The 26752-nt window shown below is 43.0% G+C and overlaps 1 protein-coding gene and 2 long non-coding RNA genes across 4 annotated transcripts in view; 2 read left to right on the forward strand and 1 right to left on the reverse strand.

Annotated features, from left to right (window-relative positions):
• KCNQ5 (potassium voltage-gated channel subfamily Q member 5) overlaps positions 1–16710 on the reverse strand; it is a 262179-nt gene extending 245469 nt beyond the window's left edge. Inside the window, exon 1 of one of the 2 annotated variants that reach the window (XM_085217795.1) lies at positions 15943–16710. In XM_085217795.1, coding sequence (XP_085073921.1) covers positions 15943–16301 — 359 coding nt within the window. In that variant the 5' untranslated portion in view covers positions 16302–16710. The remainder of the gene's footprint in view (positions 1–15942) is intronic. The other variant, XM_085217794.1, reaches the window with a different exon arrangement.
• Positions 1324–13475, forward strand: LOC104909924 (uncharacterized). The gene is made up of 3 exons (XR_014881546.1): positions 1324–1504; positions 4688–4890; positions 4978–13475. It is a non-coding gene; the product is annotated as an uncharacterized LOC104909924 (long non-coding RNA).
• Positions 15858–26243, forward strand: LOC104909926 (uncharacterized). The gene is made up of 2 exons (XR_014881547.1): positions 15858–15998; positions 17527–26243. It is a non-coding gene; the product is annotated as an uncharacterized LOC104909926 (long non-coding RNA).
• Positions 26244–26752: the final 509 nt, after the last annotated feature.

The raw sequence follows: 26752 nt of genomic DNA on the forward strand, positions 1-26752 counted from the left end.
GGAACACATTTACCTCTGTTATCTAACCAGACTCTGTTAACCTCTGTTATTTAACCAGACTACAGAATTTATTTTAAACAAATGAAACCTAATTACCTAGCATTCACTATTTAATACAGTTCTGTTGCATATTTATGTTAAATGGTGTATTTTTAATTTTAATTCTATGTAATTAAAATTATAACCTTAATTGTACGTAAGGTTTGGACAATGTCCTCAATAAGATGCTGCAACTGTTGGTTAGCCCTGAAGTGGTCAGGCAGATGGACTTCATGACCTTTGAAGTTCTCTATTCCTACTATTCTATTTCTATCACTAAAAATGAAGCAGATAAAGCAATGGTAGAAAGATAAATCTATAAATAGATACTGGTTTCTACCTGGTTCTCTTAGAAGGCAATATTTTCAGCACATGGAGGTGTGTGATTCTGAGCTGTGAGAATAGATATATTTCTTATATTTCAAATAAATCAATATTATAAACTGCTCTGCTTAATTGCTTACAGGTGTATCTCAATTAAAACCCATGAGGATTTTACTCCATTATTTACACACAAGTAATTAAGCACATAATCACATTTCAAGCAGTTTAGACTCAAACTGTTCTATAGAGCCTTAGACTCCTAATAAAAAGAAATACTTATTTCATATCATTTTCAGTAAGACAGTTCTAGTTAAATCACTTCCTTCTGCTGGGGACAGACCCAGCCCAATTGTTAGGAGCCAAAAATTAACAGCAGTGCATAATTCCTGTATCCCCTAGAACACAAGCAGCTGTTTTCAGCCTTGTTTTCAGTTGGCATCTAGAGGCAGTGCTGCTAATTAGCACACTTTTCTAGCAAGCTGATCATGCAAAAGAGGCTACAGAAACAAAACTCTCTTTCAAAAGCAATGCCCGAGGACTGCAGAAAAGTAGCACAGAAATTTGTGGTCTTTAATAACAAGGCTGGTTCTATATAGGACACCTGAATTTCCAGGAATGTCCAGTTGGCACATTTCATATGTGCAAAAGTTGTAATTTTTAAAAAACTGCAGGACTTCATCTTTACCAAAAGGTTCATCAGAATGAGTACAATCATAATTTGGAGTTAAACGGCATTATTTTTTTTTCCAAAGAATTTTTAAACCCTTACTTGCATTTTTGCATTGTGTGTGCCTGGAAAGTTGCATAAAGTGTGTTGCTTCAGGGCTGCGCCTAATTATATTGGGCATCCAGAAATAGGTGCATCTGACTCAGAATTTCTGCATGCTTTGCCAGCCAATCAAACCATAAGACATGCAAGCTATGGTTAAATTAAGCAATAAGACACCGCAAGCTGCAAGTTGTGACTTATCGGCACACAACACACCGCAAGGAAGATCACAACAGGAAACAGTTTTAAGGTAGTAGCTGTCCTCAGCCCAGCTAAGAATATCATCATTACTGTGGCTTTGTGCATTTCGAGTCAGAGGACCTACTATGCTAACCCTGAACATCACAAGAGAGGACAAAACATAAAATTAGGGTAAGTGCACCAAAGCTGTGATGCCTTTGATTGCCAATTGTTGCCTATCACTGTTTACATCTTTATAAATGCAAGTTTTCTCGCTTGATAATAATCATTCTCTGTAGACAGGAGCTTCAAGCCAGGTTGAAACCCTTTTTGACTCTGACAAGCATAGAGCTGCCATATAAACATATGTAGCTAGTAATTCACTCCCACACTTTGCCAATTAACCTTAACCTTTGCCATTAGCAGATGGGGTGCTGTACTCTACAGTGGTCCTAGACATGTAGGCAACAATGATGACCCAAACAGAAACCGCTCTTCTTCAGGTCTTCCCACTGAGATGTTTCCTCCATGGCAAGATTTTACTTTATCCTCTTAGAGGAAAAATATGCAAATCAATTGGGCCAAAACTGGTGCCAGAGACTTCCAGAGAAAGTGCATTTCATTAGGAGAATTTGAGGATATTTGTGTTCACGCCACAAGAGTAGTCATTAATAACTAGGAACTTGCACAAAGTTGCCAGGCAAAACACAAAACATAATAGTAGATTAATCCCCAGATATTTTCTGCCTAGATTTTAGGAAAGCTAAAAATGAATATGACAGTAAGATAGTGGGGCAGGGCAACTACAGAGCAATTACAGTCATTGATAACCACTGCATATGCAGACAATAATGACAGCAATTCAAGGAAAATCCTATAAGTAACCCATTCCAATACTGACAACTTTCCATTAGCAGCCGCTTTCCATAGAACTATTATATCCTTGCTAATTCAGCCATCCAACTAGCTTGTAAAGTCAGTTTCTAAACAGGGAGCAGGAAATCTTGAGGTTGAGCTGTAATTCTGAAGGAGTTATTTCAGTTGATAGCTAGGTGTCAAGCAATGTAGCAATAAATTCTAAGCACTGTGGCAACTTGACATCAACTGCATTATGTGAATAAATACATTGGGTTTTTATAGATTGATATTATGAAGAACAGTCTTTCTCTATATTAATTATACAGCAAGCTGTGCTATTAAACGCTGCTTTGCGCAAAGGCTGCAAACATAATATACAATCAGCTATCAGTCTAAAATATGTTTAAGAGCTATTTGAACAACTGAAATATTTCCTATTGATTTTAGATTAGGAACGTATCCACATTCCCATGCCTGCAAAAGAACAATCATTTTCAGAAAAGAATAGAAGTGTATGTCGCAAAATATGTTATTTTGTACCACATCATTTTCCAAACTCTATGGTTACTTTTGTAGCAGTATTTTAACGACTACCTTTAAAGGGAAAGCATTTTGTCACTTAAGATCTCTGTTATTCATTGCAAATGGCTAGAGCAAAGATCCAAAAATGCTGCCAAAAGCATACTGTGATCCATTACAGCTGCATATGAGTTAGCATGTAATAGCCAAAGTCGATGCAGCACAAGCATTGTGTGAGTTGCACAAGAAAACAACAACAAAACAGTGCTGATTGATAGAAACCTGGAGGAGAATTTAAGTTATAAAGCACTATTAAGATAAAGGATCCTATTACTTCAGTGATATTTTGCTTGAGTAAGGGCTTCTGGATTTAGACTGGAATTAATGGCTAGTAAACAGCTTTTGGATTTGGCTTGCCATTTATACATGTTAGAGACTTCTCTATGCAGAAGTGCTAACGTTTGACTCAACAAACTGTAAGTCACGTTCTCTGCTTTTTTAATGAGGATGGAAATGCATATCAGCACTTTATACACACACACACACATCTTTATATAGTTATATACTTGAACGCATCAGAGAGTTTCCAGAAAGCCCAAAACAGCATGCTGAAACTTTTAAGGACATAAACCACTGTGATAAAAGCTGTTCTCTTTTTTTACCTCTCAACAATGTCCATGGAGTCCTCTTGTAGGGCTACCATTAGCAACCCCTTCAGCTCCAATCCCATGGTTCTCTGATTGAGACTGGAGTTAATCAGAAAGCACCAAAGCAGTAAACGATCATTAGTGCCTGAGGCAAGCAACCAGGTACAACCAAAAAGAAGAGGCTGGCAGAGCATCTAAAAAGACACTCAAAGGGAAGTCAAATATCTTCACTTTGAATGCCTTTTTGGAAAACACCTGAATTTGGCTAAGAAGACACAGAAGCTTTTCTTGATATTTTCTGTAGGAGTAGGAACCTCAAGACACACACAATTAAAGGAATAAGCAGGTTTTTGCAGTGCTAGTTTATCCCAGGATAAAAGAGCCGACAATTTGCTTTGCTTGACTTTAGGGATGATGAAAGTGCCTGAACTAACAAGGGTGAAGATTCAGGAAAGTCTGGGTTATCTTTGTATTTGCTAGGATTGTGTGAGCAGAAAGGCCACACACTTCTTGCTTTCTAGGATGTCTTTGGCATACAAAAAGGGCAAACGTGAGAGAGAACCAGAAGTCACAGTGTATGCATGCTGCTTAATTAGTACCGTGTGTTCTGTGATCCATCACAGAACTGAAGCTGCAAACATAGAGGATACAGCCTACCTGGGCACAATGTGCATCAATTTTAAATGTCTGTCATCTCAAAGTCAGAGAGTAAAATATCCTTCCTTCACTCCTGTTTTTGAAGAATTTATACATGGTTTTCAAAATTTGATAGTCAGTCTTAAAAAGTCATGAGACACTTTGCTGCTGTTAGCTCACCTGCAGCCTGTTATCCCTGCCATGTGCTGGAAAGCCACGCTGCCATTCTGCTTGTTCTTCCATCAGGCATCCACTTCTCTACCTCAGCGTCTTCAGGAAAAGCCAAGTAATGCAGGAAGAGCTTTCATTAATCACATGATACATAACTTTGACAAAATTGTTACTCAGTGAAATTCCCAGGTTATGCAACAATGCAATATCTGCCAAAACAAGCATCATTTTCAAGAAGTGATTAAAAAAACAACACAATTTTTGAAACAGATTTACAGAAATTAGGTAAGTTAAAAATGCATCTATGTTAGTCTGCTATTAATAGCTCACAGTTGAATGAACAACCTTTCTAATGTGCTCCTGAGGTTGCCAGACAAACTAAAAGGGAACAGTTTCATTTGTTTTTTTCCCCCTTAATGAATCATGCAAAGCGTACTTTCTGGTTTTGTTACTCATAAATGTAATTATAATAATTAACTAGCCAGATGCTTTGTACAACTTGCTATCAGATGTTAAGACGAACAACTTTTTCCCTACTACGCAGTCTAGGAACAAAGTCCAGGCTGAGGACAGAGGTTACAAAGCCACAGCAGTGAGCACTCAGAGCATCTGCTGAGCCCAGTCCTAAGGGTGCTGCAGGAGCTGAAACATGGGGAGACTGCAAGGCGAGGCTTTATCCTCCTGCCAGAAAACAGTATGAACCATATCTGCAGTGATTTGTTGCCGTCACCTGAACACCCTCTAGAGGTAGGCAAGGAAGCCCTCAGTTTGAAAAGAGAAAACAGATCTATCCTGGTAACAGCCTAATCTACCAACAACGCATGTCTGTAACAGCTCTCCTCTGATGTGAAGACAGAAGTTTTGTTAGTGAGCCATCTCAACAGACCAAACGCAGCAAACACCCTGCGTGCACACAGAATGCTGCTCTGCAGCACACACTGCGCTGGGAAGGACGCCGGTTCTCTGCTGGATGCTAAATGTAGGTATTAAGAGATGAGTGAGTCTCACTAACAAACTTACTCCATTTCCAAAATCAAAATACAGTGCAGTTCTCCTGCCTGACTCTTCTCTAACCTAGTTCAAAATCTATTCAACTGCTCGTGTTCTCATTCAGGCTCATTTTCATCTCAGTCATAACTCACAGAGATTTGCCTCTTTTCTACTCAAGACAGAGAAAAATACAATTTTACCAACGATGACTAAATGGGAAATACACAGTCTCAATTTTGTACAATCTAATTTCTTAAATAATGATTGCTAGTCAATTATATTTCAGATTCAGAAATGAATCTTAATTCAGAATTGCATCTGAAACGTCACTATCTGCACTTTCTCAATAATCTGAACTTTCAGTCACTATCTATTATACTATTTATGATTAACTCCTAAAGTTGATGATAAAAGCAAGCCAAAAAGAATACCATTACCTTTCCCTGGAAGGAGGTAATTTACACATGTAGGCAGGCAAAAAAAAATACTGGAGAGCAAAATTACACAAAGAATTTTTCAAAGAAACTTCTCTTCTGACACTTACTGGTGTGATATCACACTTCAGTCTAGTATGGATACTTCAGCTCCAGTTTTCCCATTAATGAACTGCAACCATAACAACGCTCAATCTAATTTTCTCATATTTTTAGAGGTCTTTGATATTTTATAGATGTCATTAACTCAGCTATAGTTTCAAGGAGAAATTCCCTGGACAGGAATGAGACTGCACTGTAGCAACCAAATTCCTTCCTGCAGAAAAAGTCCTTGAGAATTCTATTTCTCAGCAAGCCAAAGGGCGCTCAGAAGGATGGGAATTTCAGATGTCTGTCCACAGGTCTTCCTCAAAGTGTGCATGTAGTCATGTTAGACATGGGGCTGTACTCCTGGGACTCCATTTCATCCCTTCCTCTCAAATTACCCATATGTGGTTGTTTCAAGCCATTTATATTTGATGCTTGGATCACACAGTTTGGGGCTCAGTGATTATTTTAACTGGATAGGAAATCAAATTAATTAATATGCACCTTATCGTAAAATAGAAAAAATACTGAAAGCTACTGCTTTAAGTCTAACTAAAAGCTTGGCAATTGACTTGAATAACAAGCCAACAGATTCCTGTATTTACATGAGCTACCAAAACACATGCACATACACAGACCCCCAAAACACAACACTGAGCAAGGACGAGCGACCAGAAACACAACTAGGTAGTAAACAAAATGTTCATTATGTAGAAAAATGCTACTGATTATTTCCTCAGATGTGCACACAGGGTAGTAGAACTCAACAGAAAACAAAGTAAGGATGAACACCATGCTTTACCTATATGTATATTTAATAAACTGATTCACATTAGTACTTGAGCTTTCTCTCTACAGAAAGCAGAAAAGGAAAAAAAAAAAGGAAATTAAGAACATATTAATAATGTAAGATAAACACACATTTCTAACTTTACAGTAATAATGAGTGTCTGTCAAGTGAAGTAAATACAGATGAATTATCTCACACAATTTTCCCATCTAGGTAAATGTTTCTTTCCTCTGTACACTCCCACGAGTGCTCTCACCAGGGCTTTCCCTACAAATTGTCTCTAGACAGTGAAATCTCATGTGGAGTGCCCACATATACATAATGTAACAGCTTCAACAACTTCTGCATAGGCCTTCAGCCCTCCATACAAGAACTTCAAGTGTTTATAAAGCTTCTGAAGATATAAGTCTCTACTAAGATGAGTTTCACTATCATCTCTGACTGAGACTGCTTTTACCAATGTTCAGATTGATCATTTCCACTAACTGCAATATAAGTACAATTAACTACTAAGAATACCACTAGAAAGTACATCTAAAAGCATTTTCAGGATGAAAATCAAAATTCCTTCTGAAGCATGCTTACAATTCAGGATCACCACCTGCCTCCTCACAGCCTACAAGAATCCCTCAATACTCTGGCAAACAGATTATCAGTGGAAGCCAAATCACGAGGCTAGTCAGCAGCCAGGGTGACCTCTGAGGAAGGCTCACTTCTTTCCAGACAGCCTCTCCAAGCATCAAGTCAAATTTATTGCTTCCAAGACTGAAGGAGGAGAGAAATACATCTATTTGAACAATTTTTGTATTATATAAAAATTTACAGCACCTGAAGTTGTTAGCAAAGCTGTTCCCCTTTTCTTCTAAACTCTGCTTCCTCTTCAGTCGATGGACGCAGTTATGATTAGGACATTTTCTTGAGGAGAGAAACATCCACAAAGAGATGAGCAATTCAGTAAATCACTGACGTGCACCTGTCCTTACTGCAACTAACCATGGAGTGCACAGGAAGCATCCTGGAACCTCCCCAAAAGAACCATCACTTACTTCACATTGCTAATAAAAGCAGTCAGGTGGGGCCACAGGCATGGAAAGTTTTGCCTCCCAGCTGCCCTTCAGGAGAGGCTCTGACACAGCTCTGAGGAGCACCTCATAGCTGCCAATACAGCTCTTGCCCACTGCACAGCTACCAGCAGGGAGCTTGCTGCTTCCCTGCAAAAGCTGCTGTATGTTTCCTGCCACAAATAAGCATCCTTTTGCAGAAAGCACCAAAGGTCAAGAGCATGCACTTTTGTATGGGGATGGTTTATACAACGCACACATACACACACAAAAAGGACTCTACAGGAACTATTATCAGCTGCACAGAAATGATAAAAGATGCAGAGATTTGCTTCCTCCATGTAAGTTTATAGCCCACTTCTAACCTCTGTCAGCACAACTTTCTCAGATGCAGAGAAGTGCTTTGCAAGCTGCTGAATTGGCTGTGTGATGCCCTGGCAGCAATACATCTACTCCAGAACAGGGCCATATGAAAGGACACAGCCCACTCACCATCCCAGCCCACTCAATGAAGCACACTGGCTTCACTGAGCCACCACCTGTCATGCCCTGAGGACACAGCAGTGTCACCATCAAAAGGATGTGGTTGCTGATCCAGACTGGTCTCTGGGGGACGCTGCCCTGTGTTTCCAAACTCACTGTCAAACATGAGCAGCCCCGCACTTCCACAACTCACAGAAGTACATAAAGCACCATGTTTTGTCTTCATTTCCCCCAAAGTCCCTCTCAGGTAGGTCAGGATCCTGACACGATGCATATTTAGAAAAGGGCCAGCAGTAACTTTTAAGCACGTTCCTGTTAACAGAGCACGGAAGAAGATGATTTGTGCATTTGCGTTTAATGGGTACTTCTCAGATACCATGGTTATGGATGAGCTTCAGACATACAAAGCAGTTAAATTTAATGCACTAGAAGAAGTTAGATGCTATTTCTGACTGAATGATCTCAAAAAGGGCGTGTGCAGATGCTCTCATCTGAGACCCAACATTGTTTTTCTCTCAAAGCAGAAGGATTTTGCTCTCTTGGTTTTGTCACATTTGACTCGTCACCAGTATGTTGACATTTGATATAATGAAATTAAAATAATTAAAACTCTACAAGAACTCCTGAAAGGCTTAATGTGTTCCCTTCTTTTAAGAAGGGAGCCTCAAAGCAAGGAGGTAGCCAAGATAAACAGGAATATATTGCTTAAATCAAGAAGTGAGCAGGTACAGAACTTCCTTTCTTCATTACTCCTAATCAGTTTAAGAGCATGATTCATTTGTTAAACTTCATTTGATACAAGTTGTGGAGAAAAAATTGAATTACCCACTGAAGGCACAACAGAATAATTAAAGGAAGTAGGTATTCAGTGCCTTTGAAAATCCATCTCTTCTCGAGAAAATGCTTATGTACATATTTGTGTTCATCTCCGTAAAGGAAAACATGCATGTTTATGCCTGAAGATCTTCTTGGATGAAGGCCAAGGAGAGAAATTCAGGTATGTGTAGCTGAGGACTGTGCCCTCCTCTGAATCACCAGGCCCAACCAAACATACTAACAAGTACTCCCGTGTTCTTTCAAGTAGAATGCATTGCCTAAGACTACACACTTCAGTGCCCAAAGTGATGAATGTTTTGCTGAGCTTCCTGTAACGCAATTACACTGCAACTCAGACAGCTAACAAAAGATAAATCTGCTGTTACACGGAAAATTGAACACACTTCTTGATCAAGTACAGATGACCTGTAAGACAGCCTTTGAACTTTTAATTGATATATAAAAGGAATTCTACTTTGACATAAGCATAGCAACTGCTTAATAATACTTTGCAATTGATAAAACCACACAGTTGATGAATTTTCTGCCTTAACTGAGCTGCAGTGGCAATCCCTTGGGCAATCAGTCTGCTCTCTTACAGGAAACCTGCAAATCAAACTCTCAGTATATCTCTCTCAGAAAACAGAAAGGGAAGGTAATACACAAGTTCTCCCCAGTTCAATGTAGTCTACATAATACATATACAAAAGCAAATCTCAGTACATCAGCACTAAAAATAAGAATGCATGCTCTGTTGTGTGAATGGTTTGCAAAGGGAAAGAACAAGACTTACTGTAAAAAAAAAAAAAACCACAGAAAAACATCTGCCTCATTAGGAAGAATGCAGCAAATAACAGCAATTCTGCTTATATGTTACAGATTTTTCATTACATAGTACATTTTTTGTGTCCTACTCCTTCTTATTTTATCTGCATGAAGGAGACTCCATTTTCCTTCAACTGAAATCTGTGGCAAATATCATTAATTTTCATCAGACTTAAAATTTAGAGTAATAGAAATACGACCACATGAAACAGGTGGACATTAAGTTTTGTCTGTGAGCTATCAAGAAACAACAAGCCCTGACTTTTCAGTGTTAGAAGTTTACATTATCTAGGAATAATTACTTTTCTTTTCTCTGCGTAACTCTCTTTTTCCCCTTAAACATTAATAAAATTACAGAATGTGCTTTTCCATTCTACTAGAGCTATCAAAAAAGTTTCCCTTCATTTTCATGAGTACTGTAAATATATTAATGATGATTATTCTAATGAATAGTGAATGAATTATTAAAGATGGAATGACCTTTGGTATTCCATTTGGTTGATGCTAGAAGTTAATTACAATTATAGAATATATTTTTTTTTAAACTCAGTTCTACTTTTATCTGATTCAGGAAACTTAATTCATCACAAACAACAGTATAATAGGGTGAATAGCTATTAAAAATACAGTCAAATTTGGAGGATTGGAAGCTCATCACAACTGCCCAACTAAAGTGAAATTAAATGTCATGATAAGTCAAATACTGCAGAAACTTGAAAACTATTAAAGAGAAAGGGTCCCTAGCTCATTAAGCCACCACCTAGAACTGTCACACAGTGTCTCACAGGCAATTAAAATCTTCCTAAAATCTTCCAGGCAGTCTCTAAAGCAGCTACTCCTTTTAGACAGCATATACTTAATGCCACATAGCGTATTCGTAGATTATCCTATCTCTGGCCAAAGCCTATAAATCCAAGCAATATTTCTCATCATGTGAGGCCACAGAAAGTTCACCAACAGTCTTCACCTCATGCAAGACACTCAATAAACAAGACAAGGAAAACCACTTCCAAGACTGACACAGAAAGAAAAACATATAAAAGGTAGGACTGTTACCCCCCAACACAATACTAAATGTAAGGTTATAAAATGAGGGGGAAAATTATAACCATAAAGAAATGTCTAACTTGCATCAAGAGTACAGTAGGAGAAGAGATGGAGAAGACTCCACTCAGGCTGTACATTTATTTAAAGCCACTGAAGGCAAGTACTAATGTACACATGATCCATCTCATTAACTACATACCCTACTCAATCTCATTTGAGAAATAAATATTAGGACAGAAGAAAGCCCATGTACATAAGCTTTCACCAGTCCCAGCCCTGGTGATTTACCCAAAGCAAATCTTTTGTTCTCTCATTTCAAGAGAGTTGAGGAACAGTTCTGATTTTTATGGCAAAGCAGTATTTCTCCTGGACAACTGCTGCTAAGTCAGAAAAGAAGGCCAGTACAAATGAGGGAACTCTTCAAGCCTGAAGAGTAAAATGTCAAACAATATTTTGCTAAGGTAAGTGAAAACCACTTCTTACGCACATCACATGATAGATATTGCCAATCCTGAAGATTCTCACATGGGTAACAGTTCTCTCACAAAGACTGAACGAATAGAGAAGTTATGTATTATGCAGTGCCCACGAGTTCCAAGAGAGGACTGCGCGTGTGAACAGTGGTAGGGAACCACAGGAATGAAGCCTTGTTGACCATTTTCTCTTCTCTGATGATCACAGAGAAAGCACAAAGACCTTTGAGACTGATGTATATGTGTGGTTAGAGTACGAGTGAGATGCACTGCAAAAGAGCATACAGGAAGTGAACATAAAAACCTAGGAAGTCCAATTAAGAGAAGAGTAGAGCTCTGCATCTGGTGCAGTCAAAGAAAAAAAAAGAAACACCAACAAACAACAACATGCATCCATATGGGCACCCAGGAGCATCAGTGAAAAGGGCCTTTATTCTGTGTGGCTTCACACTGGGACACCCATTTGTCCCCCCTCAAGCGAAGCAACAAGGGATGGGCAGAAACTGGGAGAAACCCAGGAGAGCAACCAAGAAGGTCTGGGGCTATAGTATGTGCCTCAAATAGAGGTTAGGGAGCTGAGCTCATTCAGTCTGGCAAGGGAGTGATCTACCAGTCGACTGGCAGCTCACAGCAAGCCAAGCAACCTGTAACTCCTGGAAGAGAAACTGCAAGGATAAAGAAGTCAAATCCTTCTTAACAGTGTCAGACGGTACAAAAAGGAGCACGTGAGAGGTTCAGATTTACTCTCCCCTCACCTCAAATCCTCTATGTTTCAACAAAAGGGTCAATGCAGGCCCCCAAATGGTTCCCCAGCAGGGCTGTGGCATCTCCACCCAACATTCAAGACCTGTCCAGACAAAGATTGGTTGACATGAACGGGAAGAGAATGTCTTCCAGTTGGACCTCTCCAAAGAATGCTTCAAGGAGAAATGTGCACACATACAGAATCACAGACTGCCTCAGATGGAACAAACTCCTGGGGATTTATACTGAAGTGCATCTAAGTGTACACAATCATGCACTCCCTGAAAGAAAATAGTTATTAAACTTTAGGAAGCAGCTACAGAGCTTTAAATTTTTACGTCCTCAGTACCTAATAAGACTAATGTGGCTTTGCCATACCATTTATGTTGTCAACTCTGCTAGCACTTGCTATTTGTTAATATCATACTGTTATTTGTTTAATAAATAAATAAATAAAAATACACTGTTATTCTAACAATAGCAGGCCCTGGCTCTGAAATGGTACTTGAAAAGATAAAAGCCACAGTACTACCTACAGAACACCTGGAATGAATTCATTAAATGCCTGCAGATAGATAAAGTGACAGAATCATCTTTCCTGCTTTCTAGTAGGCAAGTATTTAGGGTGTTGCACATTACTGTGTTTCTAACCATAGTGTGGAACCTCCCTAATTATACTCATAGCACAGTAGATAATGCAGCACTGTTAGCTCACATGCAAAGATACTGCTGTTCAACAGCCATCTGATCACTAGTGAAAGATGTTCAGAAAGCAGATATGGAAAGCTAAAATAGCTAGTTAAATTTTTATCGTATTGCTAGATTTTTTTCAGAAATCACTTTCCAGTCTTTTTCCATTCAGAATGTGAAAGGATGAGAAGAAGATCAGACAGGGTCACACATTCATCTAGCCCTGTATCTTATCTCCTCCATCAATGACCAGTGGAGAAGGCCCATGGAAACATCAATACAGGTCATGCAAAGTGATACCCACCCGGCCCTGCAATTTGTGATTCAGAAGCTTCCAGAGCAAAAGGTGATGGCTTTGTAACGATAAGGACATTGCCGCAACAAATGTCAAAGACTTTTGCACATAATTTATTAAAAAGAAGTCAGTAAGAAACAGAAACTTCATTATTCCTGAAATAAATCCAACGTGTTAAAATCAGGAAACTTATGCAACTAATTTTAACAATAAAAACAGTATCAAGGAGTAGTGTTTCTTCTGAACTTCTCATGCCACTTCTTTTTCAGAATGTTAATTAAGAATAAAAACAATACAAAATCCTTATGACGGCTGAAGATGAAACCAGAGTAAAAACTGCAACAGATCTGGAATTCCTCTTTGATCATTCCAATGCAATGTCTACACTTTCTCATCAAACCAAACCACCAAAAATAATCTAAATAAACAGCACTAACAACAGAAAGAAATCCTCGTACATCCCAAGACAACGCTTCTAAGGAGTCAGAATATTAGAGCATTCTAACACACCTCCACATGCATTAAATATGTACATATTCCACGTGTAGGTGATGTGGTGTGGAATAAATACTTCGTTAGCCAGAGTTTAAGCTACTGACTCATTACTCATAAACAGTATAATTTTCTCTTCTGATTTCATAAGCGTACGTATTTTAAGTGTTCCTAAATGAGTAAGAACAGAAGACTGTGGTACTTGCAGTAAAGACTTCAACTAAGGCTGCTATGTAAAGCGCTACTGAGATACACAGAAAGGAACGTGTAATTTATGGCTCTGCAACCCAGCACAATTATACTGAAGTCAAAGGGCCAGCTCAAGAGTAAATTGTTCGCCTGGTAGCAAAAGTTTGCAGAGGAGCTGCCTTTGGCAGCATTTTGCAAGTTTGTATTTACAAATAAATTAACCAACTGGCTTCCAAATATAGGTCACAACACTTGCCCCCCAGGCGGCTACCCAATTTTCTCTCTGCTTTGAAAAGACAAACAGAAATAAAAGCAAAGCGGGCATCATCCTCATCTCTCAAGCATTTTACCCTATGGAAATGAGAAATGAAAATACCATTACAGAGATCGTTTCTTATTTGCAGCCAGAGCTTAATTCTCCCCTTTTCATTTCAAAAGCAACAGGCAGGCCTAAATAAACCCACACATCTAAGACTTCAGACTGAAACTCTGAAAGCACCCTTGGTTCATTTCAGCCCTGCACATTAGCATGAGCTTCATTTCGGAAGAACACCGATCTAGACGTCGGGCTTACAGCAGAGAGCCCATTCATTCCTGGAGCAGAAATAGTGCTGAGCTATAACGGGCTCTGCAGAGTCAAGAATAGCCTAGCAGGGGTACCAGTGGATATCTCATCCACATACGTGGTGATGTCTCCTCAATTCTGAGCTATTTCAGGACTTTTTTTTTTTTTTTCCCCTGACCCCGTCAGGGAGTATGTTTTCCAAGATGCATTTGTATTTGATCAGGTGGATGGAAAAAACGAGCCAGGAACAGCAGCAGTATTATCTGAATATCTGGCAGTCATGAAATCAGAATTAAATAAATACATTAAAAGAATTTATAGACCGGCAATGGAGATGTCTGACAAACTGATATCCAGTGGAACTCAAAAAATAACTTTAAGACAGGAACTGTAGCATCAGGGATCCTTGAAAGTAACCGTATCACTAGGCATCTCTATATTACAGCATTACAGTAATGTTTCGAGCTCTCTCACACAGATTTGCTCAGATAAAAGATAGAATGTTGGCATTTTCAGCTGCCAAAATTGCCATTTGCAATTAAAAATTAAAATTGGCACTCATTCTATGCAGGCAATTATCTAAAGGCAGCTGGCGATCTTCCTTGTTTACAGTGCTGCTGTGTCATGACTTCACTCTGTTTGGAATTTTTTTTTTTTTTTTTGAGGTTTAAACTTGTCAACTTTATTTCCAGCTTAAACTTTATTCATTTTAATGGTTTTCGTGGCGATGTCAAAGAAAAAGATCCCAAACTGCAATTCCTGGACTTTCCCATGGCACTGCAGTGCGACAGCTCCTGGCAGCACGGCGATCCTCACGCCCTTCCCTACGCACTGCCTATAGGATACCACCTGTAGGAACCCAAACAGCACAAGGTTCGAAACTAATGCCCTCCTAAAAGAAAGTTCAGCCTGTATCTGATTTGCACAGCCAAACGGCAGGGGCAGCTCTACCGAGCGGCCACAAATCCTCGTGCTGAAGGCGTGACAGCGCTACGCCCGTTTCTGCCGCTTAGCGCTCGCAGCACGTTGGTTCTCCCCGGTCAGTGCGGCCGCGGAGCATCTCGCGTAGCGGTACAGCGCCGTGCTCTCGGCAGAGCACCGTTCCACCTCCGAGTTTTTCCCTTCGGCGTGGTTCAGGACTGCCCCGCTGCCGGGCTAGGAGCGCTCCCTGCGTGCCACGCCGCGTTCGGGTCCCCATCCCCGGGCAAAGGGCCGTGAGCCCCGAGGCGCCTCCCCGGAACGGTACCGGAGCCCCGAACGGCGGAGACCGCCGGGAGCTGAGGAGCACCGCGGGGGAGTCGGTCCGAGTTTCACAGCAGTGACGACAACAGGACGCGGTCAGCGCCGCGCTCCTCGAAACGAGGAAAAGCGAAAGGAGGAGTCATTCGCGCGGAGAAAGCGCAGAAATGTCACAGAGCGGAGCAGGCAGGGCACGCGGTCTCAGAGCCGACGCTCTCCCTCAGCACATCCCCGTCCCCCTAGCCGTGCGCACCTCGGGTGACCGCGCACACGCGTGGAGAGGCGAACACGGCGCGGGGGCTGGGCGGGTGGGAAAGGGGGGAGAAGCGGGCGGAGTGTGGCCAACTTTGGCACCGAGCTGCTCCTCCCGCTCAGCGCTGCGAGGCCCCTCGCGGGCCGTCCCGCCGCGGGGTGCGGAGGCGCGCACACAGCCAGGCACAGCGCGCCGGGCGGCTCTCGCGGCGCCGCAGGTGGCAGCGGCCGCTCCGCTCCCGGTTCGGGGCCGTTCGGGGCGTGGGGGAGTGGAAAGCAGCGAGACCAGGACGCGACGGACTGGGCTGGGAGGGGGTCGGTACTCACACGAAGGCGTGGTAGACGAAGGCCCAGCCGCGGGGCCGCTCCAGCACGTTGTACAGGTAGTTCTGCAGCCGGCGATACTTGGCGTTCCGGCGGCAGCTCGGCCCGCTGCTGTAGGACAGCGGTTTCCCCAGCAGGCTCATGCGGGCGCCGTGCTTCCCGCGGCGGCCCTCCCGCAGCCCGGCGGGGGCGGCCGCGCCGGCGGTGCCCAGTAGCAGCAGGCCGTCCCCGCGGGCCGCCGCGCTCGCCAGCGTTCTGCCCCGGCCCGATTCCACATCCTTCATGCCCGCCGCCGCCGTGCCGCTCTTCATCCAGAGCCCCGCCGCGCCGCCCTCCTCCCCGCCGCCGTGGTTGCGGGGCATGGCATCACCCCGGGCGCCGGGGCGGGCGCCGGGGCCGCGGCGGAGCAGGGCGGCCAGGCACCCCGCGGCGGCGGCCCGCAGCGAGCAGCGGGAGCCGAGGCTCTCCGGGCGGCGCCCGCGGGGCGCGGGGGCGCGGGCCACTTTGGGCGCCCGGCGAGGCGGGCCGGGCTGCGGCAGCTTCGCGGGGGCCCCCGTGGGCGCGCCCTCCTCCTCCTCCTCCTCCCGGGCGGCGGGGCCCCGCCGCCGGCCCCCGCAGCGCCGCCCGGCGTGGCTCCGCGGCCCGGGCGAGCCGGCGGCTCGGAGCGCCGGACGGGGCTCAGCGGTACCGCTAGCCGCCCCTCTCCCGCTCCGGGCGGGCCGGGTGAGCTGCCGCTCCCGCTGCGAGCGGCGGAGAAAGTCGGCGCCGGCGGGCAGCGGGCAGGACGCGGCGCCCGCGGGTTAGCCGCGCTCCCGACAGATGTCCATTTAAGTCCGAGAAAGTCCCAAAAGTGCGGCGGCGCGGGGGAGGCTCGGCCGGCGGCGGGACCCCGCCGGCTGCGAACGGAGAGAGCGGCCGGTCCGGGCGGGGCGGCGGGGGAGAGCCGCCGGGAGTCCCCACGAGGGGACGGCGCGGTCCCGCACTCCGCTTCGGTTCTTCCGCCGTTCCCCAGCCCCGAACGAGCAAATCCCGGGAGCGGCGGGGGCTGCCCGGGTCCCCTGTTCCCTCCCGGCGCGCGGCGGCTCCGGCCCCGGCGCGGTGCGTCCGGAGCGTAGCGGTGCGGCCGCACGGTGCCCGAGCAGCGCCGAGCAAACAAAGCTCCCCCTGCCGAGAGCGGGCCTTTAACGCCCCGGCGCATCAAGGTGAGCTCGCGGAAAAAAAAAAAAAAAAAAAAAAAAAAAAATCCACCCCTCCACGCCGCAGGCGCGGCCACTCCGCGCTTCCCCGCCCGGCGCCCCGCTGCTGTTGGTCGCCGCTCGTTGCAGGGGCGCGGCGGTGCCACCCGGCTCCGGGGCCTCTTCGCGGCCGTGGGGTGCGGGATGCACGCGGACCCCCCGTTGATGGCTTATTGATAAGGGTGGGTGGCACTGGTTTTGCAGCTTGAGCGTTGTCGTGTGAAAACAGGGAGCTGATTCGTGTTGGGTTATTGGAAGTGGTAATGTGGGCTCCGGTGTTTTGTGAAAATCAATAGGGGCATTCTGAAATACAATTAAATGTTGACTTGGTGGTGTTTTTTTTCCTTCATAGTGGCCAGTTAGAGGCTGGGCTCTCAAGCGTTTGATTAACAAGCACATCTCCAACTTTCAGAAGAAGTGATGCTCTGGGTGACGACATCAACTTGTGCCTCTTTAAAGCAACATGGAGGCATCAGCAGTGCCCCCAGAGCCCCCCAATCAGCTGTCTTTAAGTAGAGAGCTCTGTTTTCCTCTCTTCTTCATTGCACTTCCTCCTCCCCAGCAGCTAGCTGCACACAGGAACTGTCTCACATGAGCTGCAGCAGCCACTCGACTCTTGGTACAGTGTGGCAGAAAGAGCACACATGTCAGAGCAATGTTAAGGAGCTGCTGTAAGTATCCACAGCAACCCTATTAATATTTAAGCTTTCCAGTGGCACACATCTACTCCTTCTTTGAATTGTAAATCTAGTTAGTTAATCCTTCATTTACCACTTGTTTGCATTTCTGTGTTTCGATATGCAAAGGTTTGTTTTTGTCCTCACTGACAGCACAGCATGCCTCAAACCAGCAGGGCCTCAGTGCAGGGCTTGTGCTTTCCTTCTCCTGGCCTTAGTCAGTGGAATTAAATACTGGAGGATGGCTGCTCAAGTTCTGGAAACCTGAACTATGCCATCAAGATGGGGTATGCGTGGTCCTGTGAGGTGGGCAGCCTCTGCTCAGCATCACCAGTCCTGCATCCCTATCGCGCATCACTGTCCTCATTCTGCATCCTTGTCCCCATCCCATGTTCCTGTCCTCATTCCTGTACCCCATCCCATGTCCCTGTCCCAACCCCACATCCCTATCCTTATCCCCATCCTGCATCCTCATCCCAATCCTGTCACCATCTCTGTCCCCATTCCTCATCCCCATCCCCATCCCTGTAAGCCTGGCCGTGGACAGCACTGTGACCACACACTGTCACAGAACCACACAGAAGCATTGCTGGTGAGAGGATCAAGGCTATAAACTGGGGATATGTACAGTAAACTACAAAAGTGAGTGAACTTCTGCTCCTTCTGTACTTTTGGCAATCCGCTAAGAAATATCGTTATAATTCTGTGCCCTCTAGTGGTGCTTAAAATCATCGATTAATTTAACTAATAGTGCAGAAAGCAGCCTGTGAGCACAAATGGTTTGGGGCAATACCGAAATGCAGGCGTGCATGCCAGCGCAGAGAGAAGAAAACGCATTAATTAATGTGCTGAATTAATATTTTATTTCTACTATGTGTATTTTCCCATTTTTTATTTTATTAAATATGTATTGTGGAGATTGAGGGCAATTGATCTAATTCCAACTTGTTAACATGTCACATAGCTGGAGCATGATGTGCTAGTGGGTCTGAACAGACCCAAATGCAGCTGCTGGCCCTGCACCAGGCAGAAGAGCTGTGCTGTGTGAAGAGCTCACCCTCTTCTAAGTGCTCACTGCAAAATAAGGATCTGAATTTATACGACAACAAATTCCCCTGATATTTTGGCTTCAGATTATATAATACCTACAGGGGTAAGTCGTGTGAAATTCTAGCGTGCCCGCATGATGTAAGGTCATCCTGGGTTCAGGTGTCAGTAAGAAGATCCACTTGACGAAATCTCCAAGGCAAGAATATCCCAAGGAATCTTGTTTTCTGGGCCTGCCAATACAGTACATCCCCCCACAGGCAGAGTGGGAGATGGCACGCAGGGCAGCACTATGCTTTATGGCAAATGACAACAGTGTGTGCTTCCCAAACCATAAATCACAGTTTTTAAGGTGATGTTGCACTATTACAAATCTATACGTCAAATGTTACATAGCCTGATTTGTGGAAGAATGATCTTTTCTGATCAGGTGCAAAATGTGACAATTGCTTGGGATTTTCAAGATTTTCTTTCCAATCTGTTGTTCATGATATGTTGTCTTAAATCATTGTTTCTGGGCTCTATTTTAATAAAAGAGAGGAAACTTCTTACACAGGAATGATACTTCCTCATTCCCTTATTTACAATAAATTATGTTTCTCCGAAAGCATGTGAAGCTCTTTTCTAAGAACCAATGTCTTTGTAAGTCTCAGTTTCATACCTGTCAAGGGGTGGAAGAAATTCATTCTTATCACCTTAAATTCATGGAGCAGCATAAGGCACTCCAAGGCTGCATGAGGCTATGGTGCAAATCTCAGCCATACAGTGGCTGCTTTGAGCAGCCCAAGTGCACGCTGCAGGGCCAGCATAGCAACCATTTGCAAAGGTCAGCTTACTGCCGTATCATGTTTTGAGTTCATCTGAGTTGCTTGTTAATAACCTTTTTGTGTTATGTAATACTGTGAGGTATCGTGTGCGCTCTAGTTTTGCACCTCTGTGTAAGATTTTTAGCCTTCTGTCTAATTATATAGCGAAAGGGATCCATGGAGCTATTCGTGATGCCAGGCATACAGGAGTCGGGAGCAAATTCTCAAAGCAATTAGGTGTTAGGACTATTTCATTCGTTATGTGGGATTGTTGTGTGGCTGGTAAGACACGGTGTGCATCTCTATGAAACCCTACGTGAAGCATCACCGTTGGGTAATAAATCATTAGCAGAAAGTCAGATGGGGTGAAGAGCACGGTAGGATGCTTATTGTAAGCTGTCTGGCCGGTGCACACAGTTTGCTAGCAACTGTAGCAGGACACATTAATGTTCTAAAATGTTGGAATAATATGTTACATTAATACTCCAAAATGTTGGAATGCTTTCTTCTAAGCTTCTTGGACATAAATGAGAGAAGCAAGGCTGTCGGCAGCATGAGGCATTGCATGCACTGAACAAGGCATCCATCATATCCCTTAATCTCGGCCTAGCGGGAGCACCTGCGGGAGTAATTTAGTTTTGATGTCTCTGTTATGTACTGACCTCTCTGTTAGACTGCCACGAGGTTGCTATCTCCATGAAGAGCTGTCCTGAGACCAGACTTTAATTTCAAGCAGATCATGACCTTTACTCTGGGATATTGCCAGCACAGCCTAAACCTTCATCCAAGTACAAGATATGAAGGCCTCACTCTCAATACCTTGGCTTCCTTGGATGGATGTTGGCCAGAAACACTTCTGTCTAGTTATTACATCTTTAAAATCCAGGACCAACGTCCAAACCATTGCTGGTGGTGCCCATGCCCTGAGCTTTCCTCCACAGGAACCAGAGGAGCAGCTTGATCTCCTCTCCATTCCCAGTCCAGCTCAAAGGCAGGATTTCCTAGCCTGGCTTTTGTACCCTGCAGCTGTCCCACCAAAATGCACATTTTGCTTCCTGACATCTTGCATTTCCTCTCTCTCATGCCTGATAAGATAATTAATTGATTCCACTAATTCCTACTTAACTAAATATCTAAACAGCATTTCCCATTAATAAGGTATGCCTCCCTGAAAGGTCATTGCGAGCTCTCAGTACTGTCTCGTTTATGTTACTCTCTTCTACTTTCTGTTTCATTGTCTGTTATTTCTACTATTTTGGGGGGGGCTTTTCTTCCCTCCCTCCTATGCATCCTCCCTATGTTTCTGCTGTCTGGACTCTTGAGCAAACACTGCTGCCCAAACATGAGGCCATTCGTATCCTATGGGGGCAACTCTCCTGATTGCAGGATCTGCTCTGTGGATCATTCTCATTCTCTGATTTAATGAAAACAAAATATTTGCTTCATGAAAAAAAAATAAAAAAAATACTGAGACTTGCAGAGCAATTTTACTATTCAGGAGCTGGGATTATGATATAAGCATAATAGAATCAAAGAATCCTTGCAGTTGGAAGGGATCTTTAAAATCCAACTCCTCTGCAATGAACAGGGACATCAAGCTGCTCAGAGCCTGGTCCACTCTGGCCTTGAAAGTCTCCAGGGATGGGGCATCAATCGTATCTCTGGGCAACTTGTTGCAGTGCCTCACCATCCTCACTGTAAAAGACTTTTTCCTTATATCCAATCTAAATCTACCCTCTTTAAGTCTGAAACCATTTTCCCTTTTTCTACCACAATGGACCCTGCTAAAGAGTTTGTCCCTTTCCTTCCTGTAGCTCCCCTTCTGATACTCAAAGGCTTCTATGAGTCTCCCCAGAGCCTTCTCTTCTCCGTGCTGCACAGCCCCACCCAGCTCTCTCAGCCTGTTCTTGTAGAAGAGGTGTTCCATCCCTTGCATCATTAAGAGAATATGAAATAGATATTTTTTCAGATAGAAAAGATTTCATTTCTCAAAATACTTAGATTTTCAATATTGCATTCTCCAAAATACATAGACATTTTGCAGAAAGTAAGCCCATCACAAATGTTAATGTTTAATGCAGTCTTTTGTAGCCAAATACAATAAGCAGAGAAAATCTTGTGATATTGTCTTCTAAATATTGGTGTGGTTGTGGGTTTTTTTGTTTGTTTGTTTTTTTTGTTTGTTTTAATCAAGGATAGGAATGCAATTTGGTGAGTTGAGTTCCTTCAAACTGATGTCATGACGACCCATAGCAAATCTGTAGAAACAAGTAAATTTAGAATATTGAAATAAAAATAGGTGAAACAGAAATAAACCCATGAAATAAAAGGAAAACAAAACAAAGAAACAAACAAAAAGCAACAAGAAAACTCCCAAACTGAGACCCCAAACAGTCAAAATTTCAAAATGGAAACATTTTAGAAATCTTTAGGCCTTAGAAATGGCTACTTAGGAATTAAGCAAATTGACTCTTTTTTCTTAGTTTCCAGTGTAGGAGATAAGTGGTTTGGATTTCTTTCTGTTTTTGTTTGTTTGTTTGTTTGTTTTAATTGCTATTTATTTATTTATTTATTTATTTATTGGGGGGGGTACTAAGTGAAAGCTCAGCTTGATTCTTTGTTAAGAAATTCCTTAAAGACACAGCAATATGTAGGCTATATGTATATATAGAAAATGTAACTATGATAGTCATCACAGTTCTTACTGAGCACCTTCATACTTTTCCTCTAAAAATGACTATTTTATGTGAAATATTTAAAGTTACAAGGGGCTCAGTTATCTGAGACACTATAAATAAGTTTCTTCTCCAAAAATAATCTAGTCTTTAGATATGGAAGATGTGCAAATTTTCTCTCTCTGGCTCATATACATACAGGAAAATCTATGCAGAGCAGGATGGAGAGAGCCAGATGCTTCAGGTGCTCCTACTCTAGGGTGCTTTTGCTTCCAAAATGCTGAATTTCCCCAGGCTTGACTCTGGGATAGCAATGCTGAGGCCTGAGGGAGCCTTTTAATCACTCACTTCTGGGTCAGGTGGGCAGGATCAGTAATTGTGTGTGTGTGGTACACTAGGGGAGATCCCCTCTGGCCCAATTTAAAAGCTTCTTTGTTTGGTACCCTGGCTTCTATGACCCATAGAGGCACCTGTACATCTTACACAGTACTGAGATGGTCTAGCCCTAACATAGCAGTTTGGTTTCTGCTGTTGGAATAGGACTTAAAATTTTAAGAGCTATAGCAACGTTTTCTTGTATTTAAACTTTCATGTAAGCTCTAGAATTAATTTAATATTCTCCAAAATCATCAGCTGTTCATCTTGCATACCAGTGCTATTGTGTCTTAGGCTTTATTCGTAACATAAATTCAGGACTCAGAACTGAATGATTGCAGTTCATTGTAACTGGTGGGACATTCTAAATTAGATGGTTAATCATAAACCTAATACATTCTACAGAAACATTTTAAAGTAAAAAATAAATTACCGACAATTTTCATAAAAGATACTGAAATACTTGGCACCTTTCTGATGTTCTCTGACTTTTCAAATACTTTGACAGCATTGATGATTCTCAGAGATTTTCAGCAGGGCATGCCCCCTGAGTTACCAAGTGGCATGACTTGGCTTAGAGGCTTCCTAAGCTACATGTACCACAGAAGGCTGAAAGAAGTATAAGCTCAATCAGTGCGTTTGCATTAGTATATCAGAGGATAAGCACTCTTTGGAGACCTTTTGGAGGAACAATCTGCTTGGAGCTCCTCCTTTCTGCTACTGCATTTCTATTGACTTCCGAAAGATTTATTCCTATCATTAGGTAAAGCAAAAATACAGGGGGAAAAGGTCTAGGATCAGCAGAGCCTTCAGAAGTTCCTGTTTTATTGGATGAATAATGAGATTTGGTGGGAGCTGTTGGAACTGTACCACATCAGAAAGGTATTCCTTAGTCTCCTGCAGGCATAGTAAGGCACTTAACTTATTCACCCATATTCTCAAATCTCTTCCTGAAGCACACACTTTAAAAATCTCTATCAGGAGAATAAATAAAAGCAAGCGAGAGTTAAGAGGAATATAGATGATCTAGGGAGGCTGTGAGACAACAGTAACAAGTTTGCAACAGTAGGTAAACAGGAGTCCTGAACATGGGGAATAAGATGCTTGTAGAGAACAGTGCTTTTTCTCAAGCAGTTGAAAGGATGGTCTAACAGCTCTATTGCTAAGAAAGGCTAAAGGCTGTTATTTCATTTTGAAGGAAGGATAAAAAAGAAGCTATGATGTGTCTAAAACTAACGTGTTTTATGTCTCCACATATATCACTGTTGGCAAGGAAATGTATGAGCTAAAAGTGATTTTTAATATCCTTGGAGGATTGAGGAGAGGATGATTAAGTGCCACAGGCCAGAATTACCAGAGGAGCATTTGTATGAGATAAAAGATGTACAAATACAACTCACAACTTTTTACCACGAGAGTTGTTGGATACATGTGTGGGTACCCAGAGAGGTTTCGAAATCTCCATCCTTGGAGTTTTTCAAAGCTGAGCAGGTCCTGAGAAACCTGACGTAACTTTGATGTGCATTGCACAGGTTGGAGTAGATGACCCCTAGAAGTTCCTTCCAACCTAAATTATTCCATGAGTCTAGATGACCTGGGGCAATGAATACTTAATGACCTTCCCCGTGAAATAAAAACCCATTGATAAGTTTGACCTGGTCAATTCTGTAAGGATGCATAAGCATCTGTCACTGCTGATATTTTGCTCCTACCGCAAAATCACAAACCTTATATGCAAGGGGCAGAGGGTGGAAAGGGCAGCAGTGGTTAGTGCCTCTGATAGAGTAGTTCCCCAAATTGCTTCTGTAAAAAAGAGATGGGATGGAAGAACTGAACTAAAAGAGACACTGCACCCCAGTCCCACAGGAGCACGGCAGTGAAGAGCAGCACAAGACCAGGCACCTGCCCCATCTCCCCCAGTGAGTCCCACCATGCTGCACTCACTGCCCTCCCCTTCCTTTCTTCAGCCCCTTCTGCCATAGTGAACAGGTATCTATCATTTTCTTTCCTAGTAAGATGATTACAACTTGGCTAAATTTTTGCAGCAAGACTTTTACAAGTGAAGAGATGATGGGAGATTAGCTACAAACTATATTTTCCCCAAATGGAAAGGCAGCATTTTGAAATTTGTATGTTTTAAATGGGAGTAGTTACTTCAGTTGCTGTATGTAATGGTCCATTTTTAGAAACCGTTGACTGCTTCTGGTTTGAAAATCATGGTTCTGTTAGCATTTTCCTACTCAATGCTGAAATCTCGAGTCCTTTTTGAAAGTTTTGATCTGGCTTTGCCTCTCAGTAATAGACCATTCATGTTAAAACCATTTAGGTTGTTTAATTTAAGCAGAGGTCAAATTCAGTTTTTGTTTTCTTGTTCTGACTGAAGATTGTTATTCTGAAGGGAGGTTCAGCGCTTGTAAGTAACAAGATGAAGAAAATACAGCTCAAGTTCATGATACTATAAACACTTGGAATGAAAATTAAACATTATTATTAGCAACTTTCAGCAGGGTTTAAAGTGTTGAAACTTAACCTTGCCATGTGGATCCCTATCACTTAACTTTAATGAGTAACCAGTAGCAGGAGAGTTTCCTATATCGTATGCAGTAGCTGCTGAGGAGAGATATGACATATTATCTAGACTTTTTATAGAAGCAGCTATCTTATCACTGCAATTAAGAGAAAAACTAGAAATTGAAGCCATCGTCTTCTAAAAGGTGCACTGTAAAACCATGATTCCAAAATGTTGTGTTTTTTTTTCTTTTTTTTTTTTTTTACAGCACTAAGATCATGTTTGGTACTTGAACCAGAACTCTTCCAGATCTTAAAAAGAAACAATGGCCTCTGTGATTATGATGGATGATAAATAAAAGCAATAAACTATCTCCATCACTCAACTGGAAAAGGTTACTACTACTGTTCTACCTGTTCTACCTGCCTTATGCTAGATCCTGATGGGAAATGTTTTTTCTTTTCTCTAAATGTTTTACTGGAGCAGAAGGGAGAAATGGTTGAAAGCTTAGGGAGAAATGTTTTGGAACATTTCTCAAAACACGTTGTCTGGGGCCATAAATACAATTCAGTTGTAATTTAAAATATCTGATTGAAGTCGTTCTTTTCATTCACCATCTCTTTCCATATTTAAATCCACACAGATAAGGATACCTCCCTGTTTCCAGAGCGAATCTGTGTGCTTGAATAGGCTGACAGTGGAAGCAGCTTCCTGCTCAAACAAATGAATCCCAGAAAGTAACGAACATTTTGTGCTTGCTTCTGTTCAGCTGATGAAGAATTACTGACTACTTTCCAAGAAGAGGAGCATTTGCAATGCTGATGATGACTCCAGAAGAGCAAATTTACTGCAGGCAACATTGACTGGGGTCTTATTCCCCACTACTGCTCTAAAAGATTGTTGCTGTTGTTGTTTTTCTTTAATACTGCATTTAATAATGTCTTTGCCTGAGAAGGCTTATTAAAGACATTTTGGTTTAACGCACTGCGTTAGGAGCAATAATTTCCACCACGTAACCTTATTACCTCCCTGGCATCATTATTTGCTGTCCACTCAACCAGCATTTCCTACAGCATACCTCCTAAATCAACTATGTATTGTCGATGAGGGGTAATGCTGGGGGACCTCCTGGCCCCCGGTCGCCCCCCGGTCCCCGGCGGCCCTTTGGGGCCGCCGGGGACCGGGGGGCGACCGGGGGCCAATGCCGTCAATAGCGCAGTGACTTCGGCAGGTGGCAGTGGCGACCCGCGGCCCCAGGAATAGGCACGGAGGTGTGGGGTCGGGGGGCTGGAAGGGTCCTCATCCACTCTTTCAGTCGCTGAGGATGGATCTATTATTAAACTGATGGGTTTTGAGGTGTTCCAGAAAGAGATTCGGAGGATAAATGCAATCGGCAAAAAAAGCCCACCCCCAAAAATCCTAACTTCCACCAAATCCTAACACTGCCAAAAGACAACCCCCCCCGAAAAAATCCCACCCTAGGACCCCA

This window comes from Meleagris gallopavo, chromosome 2 (assembly GCF_905368555.1).
Source record: "Meleagris gallopavo chromosome 2, MGAL_WU_HG_1.1, whole genome shotgun sequence".
NCBI lineage: Eukaryota > Metazoa > Chordata > Aves > Galliformes > Phasianidae > Meleagris > Meleagris gallopavo.